The sequence below is a fragment of the Macaca fascicularis genome, chromosome 19 (genome assembly GCF_037993035.2).
Source record: "Macaca fascicularis isolate 582-1 chromosome 19, T2T-MFA8v1.1".
Lineage (NCBI taxonomy): Eukaryota > Metazoa > Chordata > Mammalia > Primates > Cercopithecidae > Macaca > Macaca fascicularis.
In genome coordinates, this window is record NC_088393.1 from 9,787,115 (window position 1) to 9,800,159 (window position 13,045).

Genomic DNA, 13,045 nt, shown 5'->3' on the forward strand with positions numbered 1-13,045 from the left:
CTTTACTACCTTATTTAAAAGAATGGCTTCCAGTCCCATTGATGTTGCTGTGAAAGACATGATTTCATTCTTTTTCATGACTGAGTAGTATTCCATTGTATATATAGAGATATCTACATAGATATCGATATAGATATATACCATGTTTTCTTTTTTTTAAAAATTTATTTTTATGTCAATAGTTTTTGGGGTACATGTGGTTTTTTGTTATACGGATAAGTTCTTTAGTGGTGACTTCTGAATTTTTAGTGTACCCATCACCCAAGCAGTGTACACTGGACCCAATATGTAGTCTCTTATTCCTCATTCCCCCTCCCAACTTTTACCCCTTCACGTCCCCAAAGTTAATTATATTGTTCATATGCCTTTGTGTCCTCACAGCTTAGCTCCCACTTATAACTGAGAACATATGATATGTTCATATGGATCTTATGTATGTTGGTTGACCATACAGAGAAACCCAGGTTTTTCATTCCTAAGTTACTTCACCTAGAGTAATGGCCTCCAGTTCCATCCAAGTTGCTACAAAAGACATTATTTGGTTCCTTTTTATGGCTGAGTAGCATTCCATGGTGTATATATACCACATTTCTTTATCATTGGTTGATGGGCACTTAGGTTGGTTCCATACCTTTGTAATTGCAAATTGTGTTGCTATAAACATGCACGTGTATGTGTCTTTTTCACATAATGACTTTGTTTCCTGTGGGTAGATACCCAGGAGTGGAACTGCTGGACTGAAAGGTAGTTCTACTTTCAGTTCTTTTTTTTTTTTTTTTTTTTTGAGACAGAGTCTTGTTCTGTTGCCCAGGCTGGAGTGCAGTGGCACAATCTCATCTCACTGCAACCTCTGCTTCCTGTGTTCAAGCGATTCTCTGGCCTCAGCCTCTGAGTAGCTGGGATTACAGGTGCCCATCACCATGCCCGGCTAATTTTTTATTTTTAGTAGAGACGGGGGTTTCACCATGTTGGCCAGGCTGGTCTTGAACTCCTGACCTCAGGTGATCCACCCACCTCAGCCTCTCAAAGTGCTGGGATTACAGGCGTGACCCACTGTGCCCAGACTTCTAGTTCTTTAAGGTACCACTTTGTAAAAAATCCAATCCTCCATTGATGGACACATAGGTTGATTCCATATCTTTGCTAATGTGAATAGTACTGTGATAAACATGGGGGTGTAGGTTAACAATTAATCTCCAAGTAATTTCCTTGATGGCGCTTCTGTCCTATGTACTGTTCAAAAATTGTGTCCTTGGTCAACATTCTTAATTCTCCATTAGTAAGTTCTGAACTTGGATTTGAAGCATTTGCTATAGCTTTGTATCTCAAGTGGTGGCACAGAGTTCTTTTTTTTTTTTTTTTTTTTTTTGAGACGGAGTCTCGCTCTGTCGCCCAGGCTGGAGTGCAGTGACGCGATCTCGGCTCAGTGCAAGCTCTGCCTCCCAGGTTCACGCCATTCTCCTGCCTCAGCCTCCCAAGTAGCTGGGACTACAGGCGCCCGCCACCTCACCCTGCTAACTTTTTTTTTGTATTTTTAGTACAGAGGGGGTTTCACCATGTTAGCCAGGATGGTCTCGGTCTCCTGACCTCGTGATCCGCCCACCTTGGCCTCCCAAAGTGCTGGGATTACAGGCATAAACCACCGCACCTGGCCCAGAGTTCTTAAGCTATTGATTGTTCACTAACTTTATTTCTATGTGTTTGCATGTGGGTTTTTGTTGTTTGTGTGTTGGATCATGAACAGATCAACAGTGTTTATTTGTTTTCCTACTGGATGAAGTGTGATTAAAATACACATTTAAATATAGCTGGTTTTATATCTCTGGTGTCTCTTCTTCTTCTAAGAATATCAGTCCTATTAGATCAAGACCTGACCCTTATGATTTCATTAAACTTTAATTACCTCCCTAAGGACCCTGTATCCAAAGACAGTCATCACATTGGGGGTGAGGTCTTCACTATATTAACTTTGGGGGGTGCAATTTAGACCACAAGAGATGTTTATGCAGATCTGAGAAAGTTTCTGCCAACTCTACGGGGAGCTCTAAAGCTAGGGCTGCTCTTTGGAGAATCCTCATATTGCGTAGAAATAACCAGGCCCTATTACCCCAGGAAGAGTGGGGCCTTGAGGGTGATAGGGACAGAGGGTGGAGAAATTCTAGGCAGAAAAGGGCAGTTCCCAGGCAAAACCCCATCTTCAAGCCAAAAACTCTGAAACTTCAGCCCAAAGTGAGAACTTATATCCCTATTTTCCTGCTTGAATATTACCATTTCCTAAACCACCCATGGCCCTGCCCCACCCCATCCTATGCCTATAAAAACCCCAGACTCAGCCAGTAGATGAAACTATGGCTGGACATCAGAGAGAAGCAGTTTTGACCTCAGAAAGACAGCTTGATGGTGTAACTTCAGAGAATAATTCGGCAGGAGATGGCTGGACTTCATTATCTACCTGCCCCATCCGCTTTTCAGCTTCCCTTACCTGAGAACCACTTTAATCAGCCATAAAATCCCTCCCGCATTTAACATCCTTCAATTCGTTCATGCAAGCTCATTTTTCCTAGATGCTGGAAAAGTTCTCAGGAGCCACGAGTGCGGATACAAAAACCTGTCAGACTGGCCTTTTGCTCTCCTCGCTGGTGGAGAGCAGCCACTTCATGCAAAAAGGCATGATTAAGAACTGCAGCCCATCCTCACTGGGCTGTTCCTGTCCATGTACCTGGTCATGATGCTGAGGAACCTTCTCATCATCCTGGCCGTCAGCTCTGACTCCCACCTCCACACCCCCACATACTTTTTCCTCTCCAACCTGTCCTTGGCTGACATTGGTTTCACCTCCACCACCATTCCCAAGACAATTGTGGACATCCAGGCTCACAGCAGTTCTCTCCTATGCAGGCTGCCTGAAACAGATGTCTTTCTTTATAATTTTTGGGTGTATGGATGACATGCTGCTGACCATGATTGTCTATGACTGGTTTGTGGCCATCTGTCACCCCCCGCACTACCCGGTCATCGTGAACCCATGCCTCTGTGGCTTCTTAATATTGGTGTCTTTTTTTCTTAGCCTGTTGGACTCCCAGATGCACAATTTGATTGCCTTACAAATTACCTGCTTTGAGAATGTGGAAATTTCCAATTTCTTCTGTGACCCCTCTGAACTCCTCACCCTGGCCTGTTCTGACCCCTTCATCAATAACATCATTATGTATATTTTTGTTGTAATATTTGGATTTTTTTCCTATCTCAGGTATTGTTTTCTCTTACTATAAAATTGTCTCCTCTACTTTGAGAGTCCCATCTTTAGGTGGGAAGTATAAAGCCTTCTCCACCTGTGGCTCTCACCTGGCAGTTGTTTGCTTATTTTATGGAACATTCCTTGGCGTGTACCTCAGTTCAGGTGTGTTCTCTTCCCGCAGAAAGGCTGCGGTGGCTTCAGTGACGTACACTGTGGTCACCCCCATGCTGAACCCATTCGTCTACAGCCTGAGAAACAGGGACATTCAAAGTGCCCTGTGGAGGCCGGGCATGGCGGCTCACGCCTGTAATCCCAGCACTTTGGGAGGCCAAGGCGGGCAGACCACAAGGTTAGGAGATCGAGACCATCCTGGCTAACAAGGTGAAACCCCGTGTCTACTAAAAATATGAAAAGAGTATCCGGGCATGGTGGTGGGAGCCTATAGTCGCAGCTACTTGGGAGGCTGAGGCAGAAGAATGGCTTGAATCTGGGAGGTGGAGCTTGCAGTGAGCAGAGATTGCGCAACTGCACTCCAGCCTGGGCAACAGAGCAAGACTCCATCTCAAAAAAAAAAAAAGGCCGGGCACGGAGCCTCACGCCTATAATCCCAGCACTTTGGGAGGCTGAGACAGGTGGATCACGAGGTCAGGAGGTCCAGACCATCCTGGCTAAGACAGTGAAACCCCATCTCTACTAAAAAATACAAAAAACTAGCTGGGCAAGGTGGCGGGCTCCTGTAGTCCCAGCTACTCAGGAGGCTGAGGCAGGAGAATGGCGTGAACCCGGGAGGCGGAGCTTGCAGTGAGCAGAGATCCGGCCACTGCACTCCAGCCTGGGCGACAGAGTGAGACTCCGTCTCAAAAAAAAAAAAAAAAAAAAAAGAAGATATACGAATTTCCAATAAGCGTACAAAATGATGTGCAAATCAAAACCACAATAAGATAGCACATATGAGGATAAATATTACAAACAAACTAATAGAAAAGGAGATGCACTGGAAAATGGAGAGAAGTCAGAAGGCTTGTACATGGCTGGTGGAAAGGTAAAATGTTGCAGAAATATGAAAAAAAAGCATGGTGGTTCCACACAAAATTAAAAATGGAATTCCAGATGCACCTGCGGTTACACCCTGTATATGACAAAAAGAATCAAAGAAGAGATTTGAATAGATATTAGTATGCTGTATATGTTGCAATGTTATAAATAATAGGCAAAAATGTGGAAGCAACTCAAATGTCCATGGACAGATGAATGGATAAAACACAATGTGGTCCAGCTATAAAATGAACTCTTTTTTTTTTTTTTTTTAAAGGAGTCTCACTCTGTGGCTCAGGCTGGAGTGCAGTGGCATGATCTCGGCTCACTCTGTCTCCCGGGTTCACGCCATTGTCCTGCCTCAGTCTCCTGAGTAGCTGGGACTATAGGCATCCGCCACTACACCCGGCTAATTTTGTGTATTTTTAGTAGAGATGGGTTTTCACTGTGTTAGCCAGGATGGTCTTGATCTCCTGACCTCGTGATCCGCCTGCCTCAGCCTCCCAAAGTGCTGGGATTACAGGCGTGAGCCACTGCGCCTGGCCAAAATGAACTTTTATTAAGCCTTAAAAAGGAAGACAATTCTAACATGTGCTACAACATGGATGAACCTAGAAACATTATGCTCAGTGAAACAAACCAGTCACAAAAGACAAACACAGTATGATTCCATTTGTTACAAGTATCTTGCATACTTAAATTCATAGAGACAGAAAGTAGAATGGTGGTTGCTAGGGGTTGGCGAAATGAAGAAATGGGTGGTTTGTCCGTGGGCACTGAGCATCTCTTCTGAAAGGCAAAAAAGTTTAGGAGAGGGATGATGGTGGAGGTTGAACAACAATATGAATGTGCATAAGGCCAATGAACTACATTTAAAAGTGGTTACAATGAAAAGATTTTCGTATTTCCCGTTTTATATAAAACCACTTATATTTATAACTTTCGTATTTAAGTGCAGTATATTTTACCACAATAAAAATACAGAAGTTAAAAAAGATGGATCCTTGGAAGAAAAAGAAATGAAATGAACTATACACACGGATTTCTCCTGAGTAGAGGAAGAGCCCAAATGCTTCTGTGGACATTCATTTTCTCTTCTTCATCCATGACTGTGAGGAAGACCTTAGAGACTGGGGAACTTGGGCCAATTTGGCTAATGAGGAGCTCTGTGCCTTGAGCCCCCATGGCCATAGCATAGTAAATACTCAGCCTGTGCCTCCAGCCCTGCAGTGTGAGCTTCCAGTCCAGTGGGCTCCACACCTGTGGTCTGCATCAGGAGGCTCATGTCTGACCCTGTCTTCCTGCCAGTCCTGAGGACGGAGCCTGAGCCTCCATCGTGCAGCACGCAGGGAGGACAGCGGACCTGCTCTCCGTGGTCATGGCCCAGCAGAGGCAAAGCGTGGCTCAGTGAGTGCTGAGGGACAATCGGGAGCCTCGTTTCCTCATCCTCAGGATAAACGGGACAGTGAGGTGGCAGATGGGAGGACACCAATGTGCAAAATATCAGCTCAGATGACTGTGGAGTTTATGTTCTGGGTTGTGATTGGTGTCAGAAATGTCATTCGAAGTTTTGCTTTCTCTCTAAACTGATTCTACTAGCTATAAACATCTCACTGAAGACAGGAGAAAACGGGTCCCCGGAAACTGTTCCCTAAGCACTCTGGAAGGATTATGAAGGTGATGATGAGGATGAGGAGGAAGATGGCAGTCACCATGACATCATGAACTCTTACACAGGGCTTCCTAAATGCCGAGTTTTGAGCTCTGTGTTCTATGTAGCTTATTTCATTTCATCTGCATGGTCTTCTCTATGTTATAAGTGCACACGTTATTATTATTTTACAAAAGAGGAAAAGAGCAATGCATTTTTATATAACTTGTACCGTATCATGAAGCAGAGAGGAGTGAAGCCAAGATTGAACCAGGAGGTCTAAAGTCCAGGCACATGGAATTTGGGCATTCCTCTCTGGTGCACCCAAACTGTCCTCTCAAATCCCTGTCATTTCTTGCAGCTGCCTTCTGCTAATTGTACTCTCCACTTCGGGAGTTTCTAGTAGACCTCGGTCAGACCAGTGAATGCCATGTTCACTGCAGCCGAAGGACTGCACCACGGAACTCCAGCCTGGGTGACAGAGCAAAAGCCCATCTCTTAAAAAAAAAAAAAGAAAGAAAGAAAAGAAAAAGGAAGTGCAGCTGGGATCACATGAAAGATCACAGAAATAGTCAGAACACAAAAACTCAGGGCGCATCCCTCCCTTGCCCCTGTTCCTGGCTTTCCTTTCAGCTCTCCACTTCCTTAGAGGAGCCATCAAATCAGGGTCTTAGACTCCACTCCTATTCAGGGAGCTGGAAAGAGTTTCAAAATGCACCTGAGGTATACCTGTGGTTAAGACCTCTGACCTCTGCTTAAAACTTCCCGATAGCTGGAAGACAATGTGGAATTTTAATGCCTGGGACTCAGAGACCAACCGTTTAATTCTAAATTCTGCCTGTTCTACTGATCTGTGTGACGAGGGGTGAGTCGTTCGTGTCTCTGAGACTCAGCACTGTCATCTGAGCTGCTTTCTGGTTGATCCAATGTCAGTGAGCAATAATTAAACAGATCATGGGTGCTCCTGCATGATCTCTATGTGATGGATGCATAAAGGCAAAGAGGCTTTTAGATATTGTCATTAGCATTGTAAGGTTAATCTCTACACCACTCAATTAAAATATTCTGTGACCTGAGTTAAGTTTCCCTATATCCTGACAGGACAATATTTGCCCTCATATAAGTAAATACTGAGTGCTGTGAGAGGAAGGACTGTCAGCCCCTTTCATTTCTGATTCGCCAGAGCCTATATCTCGCTTGGCACAGTGGAGGAATCTAAAGTAAAAATTGCAGAAAAATATTGAATAGAGCCTTCCTTGATTCACAAAAATTTACCATAATCAGTGTGGCTTCAACACACATGATGTTTTCCTGCCTGTTCTTTCATCTCTTTCAGGAACGTGCCATAGAACTCGAGACAAGGCAAAATAGCCCTTGTTTGATCCTTATAATTCCATTTAATAACATCTACAACATTCAATTTTTTAAAGGCCATGTCAGAGATTTTTTAAGGTACAACAAAAGGATAAAGGCAGAAAGAGAAGAAGACAGATGAACATTTTTGCCTGGGCTTAGACACATTTTAGTTTCACATTCTTTCAGGCTCAGAGAAGATAATGCAAAAGGCTTATTAACATTCCATTATTGTTTAATCACTGACAAGTGCATGGCAGTGTTACCATCTGTGCAGCTGCTGTAGGCCTATGATTAGATGCATTTAGCTAAACCTTTCTTACCAAAACGCAATGTCCGCATAAGCCAAAGACAGGAGTTTTATATTAAATGGATTTTAAAAGAAAGCCTAGGCCGGGTGCGGTGGTTCACGCCTGTAATCCCAGCACTTTGGGAGGCTGAGGCGGGTGGATCACCTGAGGTCAGGAGTTTGTGACCAGCCTGACCAACATGGAGAAACCCCGTCTCTGCTAAAAATACATAACAATTAGCTGGGCGTGGCGGCACATGCCTGTAATCCCAGCTACTCCGGAGGCTGAGGCAGGAGAATCGCTTGAACCTAGGAGGCGGAGGTTGCAGTGAGCTGAGATGGTGCCGTTGCACTCCAGCCTGGGCAACAAGAGCAAAACTCCATCTCAATAATAAATAAATAAATGCAAGCCTATCTATTTGACAATATTGATTCTTCCTATCCATGCGCATGGAATGTGTTTCCATTTGTTTATGTCCTCTCTTATTTCCTTGAGCAGTGGTTTGAAGTTCTCCATGAAGAGGTCCTTCACGTCCCTTGTCAGCTGTATTCCTAGGTATTTTATTCTCTTAGTGGCAATTGTGAACGGGAGTTCACCCATGATTTGGCTCTCTGATTGTCTCTTACTGCTGTATAGGAACGCGTGCGATTTTTGCACATTGATTTTGGATCCTGAGACTTTGCTGAAGTTGCTTATCAGTTTAAGGGGATTTTGGGCTAAGACGATGGGGTTTTCTAAACATACAATCACACCATCTGCAAACAGAGACAATTTGACTTTCTCTTTTCCTATTTGAATACCCTTTATTTCTTTCTCTTGCCTAATCGCCCTGGCCAGAATTTCCAATACCATGTTGAATAAGAGTGGTGAGAGAGGGCATCCTTGTGCCAGTTTTCAAAGGAAATGCTTCCAGTTTTTGCCCATTCAGTATGATATTGGCTGTGGGTTGATTGAACACTTACTTCCTTGAAGAAAGAATGTCAAAAAATTGTTCGAATAATAAAAACTCTGAAAGAAAACAGACACAGAAAATATTTTACAATTATGAACTATCAAGTTTGATTTAGTTTCTAGATAATGTGGCCCTAACTCTTATAGACTGTTTATATTTTTCTAAATTGGTAGAATGTGTAGCACTGTATTGGAATAAAATAAAATATATTTCATGGTTCCTTAACTTCCTTTAATTAGCTTAAGATTCTTTTCTCCAAGGGAGGAGAATATTTTTTATTTAGATGTTTTTAAAGGATAGTCTATATTTTACTGTATTCATGAATTTTAAAAAATATACTACGTTCTTATATTTATTCTTCTAATGTTCTTCACCCATTGTCTCAAAAGTACGCACATACACAAAGTACTGAATAGCACAAAAATCAACCAGGAAAGAGTTCTTAGAAAATTGGGTTTGTCAGGGCTGAGGGTGTGTGATCTTCAGATGTGAAAACTGTACTTGTGAATTGTTTATATCTAAAGTATAGACACAGTGCCGCGTGCTGGTTTACTTGTTTCACATTTTCCACCTCCCTTTTCTTATTAAAAGGTTTCCAAGCTACACAGAACCACAAAATCTAACAGGTGTCTCAGAATTCCTCCTCCTGGAACTATGATCCTGAACTGCAGCCCGTCCTCGCTGGGCTGTTCCTGTCCATGTACCTGGTCACGGTGCTGAGGAACCTGCTCATCATCCTGGCCGTCGGCTCTGACTCCCACCTCCACACCCCCATGTACTTCTTCCTCTCCAACCTGTCCTTGGCTGACATCGGTTTCACCTCCACCACCGTCCCCAAGACAATTGTGGACATCCAAACTCACAGCAGCGTCATCGCCTATGTGGGCTGCCTGACACAGATGTCGCTTTTTACCCTTTTTGGATGCATGGAAGACATGCTTCTGGCTGTGATGGCTTATGACCAGTTCGTAGCCATCTGTCACCCCCTGCACTACCCAGTTATCATGAACCCACGCCTCTGTGGCTTCTTAGTTTTGGTGTCTTTTCTTCTTAGCCTGGTGGAATCCCAGCTGCACAATTTCACTGTGTTGCAATTCACCTGCTTCAAGGATGTGGACATCTCTTCTTTCTTCTGTGACCCTTCTCAACTCCTCAGCCTTGCCTGTTCTGACACCTTCCTCAATAACATAGTCATGTATTTCGGTGCTTCCATATTTGGGTTTCTTCCTATTTCTGGGGTCCTCTACTTCTATTATAAAATTATTTCTTCCATTTTGAGAGTTGCATCATTAGGTGGGAGATACAAAGTCTTCTCCACCTGTGGCTCTCACCTGACAGTTGTTTGCTTATTTTATGGAACAGGCCTTGGCATGTACCTCGGTTCAGCTGTGTCACCTTCTCCCAGGAAGGGTGCGGTGGCCTCAGTGATGTACACTGTAGTCACCCCCATGCTGAACCCCTTCATCTACAGCCTGAGAAACGGGGACATTAAAAAGGCCCTGTGGAAACTGCAAAACAGGACAGTCTAGTCTCATTATCCATCCTATTGTTTTTCTTGTGTGAGTTAGAAAAGGCAGCAACATTAATTATCTGAACCTGCAAATCATGGCCCCTGCCCACATTTCCTATGTGAATAGTGCTTTCTTTGTTATATCTTTACTTGGAATAAGTGAATATTCTGGTATCCTTTGTTCATCACAAACATCATGACTGAATCCAATACACCTGGACAGCCTCCTTTAGTTTCTGAGGAATGACGCTGGTATCCAGCTAAAATCACAACTCTTTTTTTATACAGAGGAAGTCCTCACTTCACATCGTGGAGAGGTTCTTGGAAACTGTGACATGAAGGATACAATGTGCAGCAGGTCCTTGATTAATGTCGTTTCGTTCAATATTATTTAGTTATAATATTGGTGAAGAAAAAGATTGGTTTGTTATGCATAATTTTTCTTAAAATCAGAGTTTCCAAGAACCTGTCAAGTGGTTAAGGGAAGACTTACTATATTTAAAATTTCCATCTCCTTCCACAATTCATCTGTAATTTACAAATAGCATCTATGGAATCTCTTTAGGCAGGTTGTGTGTGAGGATCCCTACCAGTGGTTCTCAAACTTGACTTTCATTGAAATGACCTGGGGAGCTTACAAAGGCTGACTGGGTCACATTACCAGAAATTCTGATTTCCTTGGACTTCTCTGGGTATGAGAATTTTTTAAAGCACCAAAGATGATTCGGTTGGTGGAGGGTCTAATGGGATCACACTCTAATTGGTAGTTAATATAAGAGCTTCTGGTAGCACCAGGTCAAGTGGTATTCCTCGAATATTTTCTTTGAATGCATTGTTCTTCAACACTATACAAATTATCTCCTTTTTTTCTACTTAGAATTTTTACTACTTAGAATTTTCATGTTACATTTGCTGAAAGTGTAGATTTATACCCTTACAGATTTTAATGATATTTGACTCTTGTGCATACATACAAACATGGTAACGGTATCCCTGAAACTTCACATTCAGAAACTAATTCTTTTTCATTTGAAATTTACTTTTAAATTTTTAAAATAACGATAATGTGGTACATAGAAAGTGGAATATTATTGTGCCATTATAAACAATGAAATCCTATCATTTGCAGAAACATGGGAGGGACTGGAGGACATTATGTTAAGTGGAAGAAACCAGGCACAGAAAGACAAATATTGCTTGTTCTCACTCATATGTAGGAACCAAAATGTAAATCCCATGTAGGCAGAGGGGTGAATGGTGATTGCCAAGGCTGGGAAGTCAAGGGGGAGTGGAGTGAAGAGAAGTTGTTTAAGGAGTACAAAATACAGGTAGATAGGAGAAATAAGTTCTAGTCCTTGATAATTCAGTAGGAAAATTATAGTTAACAATAATTTATTGCATATTTCAAAATAGCTGAGAGAAAAGATTTGCATTGTTTTATGCTGTTGTTTAAGCTATTGTCTTTCTGTTCTAATCTCACCATTTTCTTTTTTTGAAATTATACTTTAAGTTCTGGGATACACGTACAGAACATGCAGGTTTGTTACATAAGTATACATGTGCCATGGTGGTGTGCTGCACCCATCAATCCATCATCTACATTAGGTATTTCTCCTAATGCTATCCCTCCCCTAGCCCCCTACCCCACAATAGGCTTGGTGTGCGATGTTTGCCTCCCTGTATCTATGTGTTCTCATTGCTCAGTGAGTGAACTTATCCCACTTATGAGTGAGAACATGTGTTTGGTTTTCTGTTCCTGTGTTAGTTTGCTGACGATGGTTTCCAGCTTCATCCATATCCCTGCAAAGGACATGAACTCATCCTTTTTTATGGTTGCATAGTATTCCATGGTGTATATATGCCACATTTTCTTTATCCAGTCTATCATTGATGGGCATTTGGGTTAGTTCCAAGTCTTTGTTATTGTGAACAGTACCACAATAAACACACGTGTGCATGTGTTTTTATTGTAGAACGATTTATAATCCTTTGGGTATATACCCAGTAATGGGATTGCTGGGTCAAATGGTATTTCTAGTTCTAAATCCTTGAAGAATCGCCACACTGTCTTCCACAATGGTTAAACTAATTTACACTTTCACCAACAGTGTAAAAGCATTCCTATTTCTCCACATCCTCTCCAGCATCTGTTGTTTCCTGACTTTTTAATGATCACCACTGTAACTGGTGTGAGATGGTATGTCATTGTGGTTTTGATTTGCATTTCTCTAATGACCAGTGATGATGAGCTTTTTTTCATATGTTTGTTGACTGCATTAACATACATGTCTGTTCATATCCTTCCTCCACTTTTTGATGGTTTTTTTTTCTTGTAAATTTGTTTAAGTTCTTTGTAGATTCTGGATATTAACCCTTTGTCAGATGGATAAATTGCAAAAATTTTCTCCCATTCTGTAGGTTGCCTGTTCACTCTGATGATAGTTTCTTTTGCTGTGCAGAAGCTCTTTAGTTTAATTAGATTCCATTTGTCAATCTTGGCTTTTGTTGCCATTGCTTTTGGTGTTTTAGTCATGAAGTCTTTGCCCATGCCTATGTCCTGAATAGTATTGCCTAGGTGTTCTTCCAGAGTTTTTATAGTTTTAGGTTTTATGTTTAAGTCTTTAATGCTATCCCCATCAAGCTACTATTGACTTTCTTCACAGAATTAGAAAAAACTACTTTAAATTTCATGTAACCAAAAAACAGCCCATACAGCCAAGATAATCCTAAGCAAAAAGAACAACCTGGAGGCATCACACTACCTGACTTCAAACTATACTACAAGGCTGCAGTAACCAAAACAGCATGGTTACATGCAGTAACACAAAACCAGATATATAGACCAAGGAAACAGAACAGAGGCCTCAGAAATAATGCCACACATCTACAATCATCTGATCTTCAACAAACCTGACAAAAACAAGCAATGGGGAAAGGATTCCCTATTTAATAAATGGTGCTGGGAAAACTGGCTAGCCATATGCAGAAAACTGAAGCTGGATCTCTTCCTTACACC

At 42.1% G+C, this 13,045-nt stretch overlaps 1 protein-coding gene and 1 pseudogene across 1 annotated transcript; both read left to right on the top strand.

Annotated features, from left to right (window-relative positions):
- Positions 1–2,683: 2,683 nt before the first annotated feature.
- Positions 2,684–6,598, top strand: LOC107128138 (olfactory receptor 7E24-like; annotated as a pseudogene).
- A 2,540-nt stretch (positions 6,599–9,138) lies between these two features.
- On the top strand, positions 9,139–10,048 carry LOC102144136 (olfactory receptor 7E24-like). The gene has a single exon (XM_015440228.4). It carries the CDS (start codon positions 9,218–9,220, stop codon positions 10,046–10,048), a length of 831 nt encoding a protein of 276 aa, XP_015295714.3. The 5' UTR covers positions 9,139–9,217.
- The last annotated feature ends 2,997 nt before the right edge of the window (positions 10,049–13,045 follow it).

Coding starts and splice junctions, on each gene's coding strand:
- LOC102144136 (XM_015440228.4), top strand. CDS start 9,218: ATGTACCTGGTCACGGTGCTGAGGAACCTGCTCATCATCCTGGCCGTC.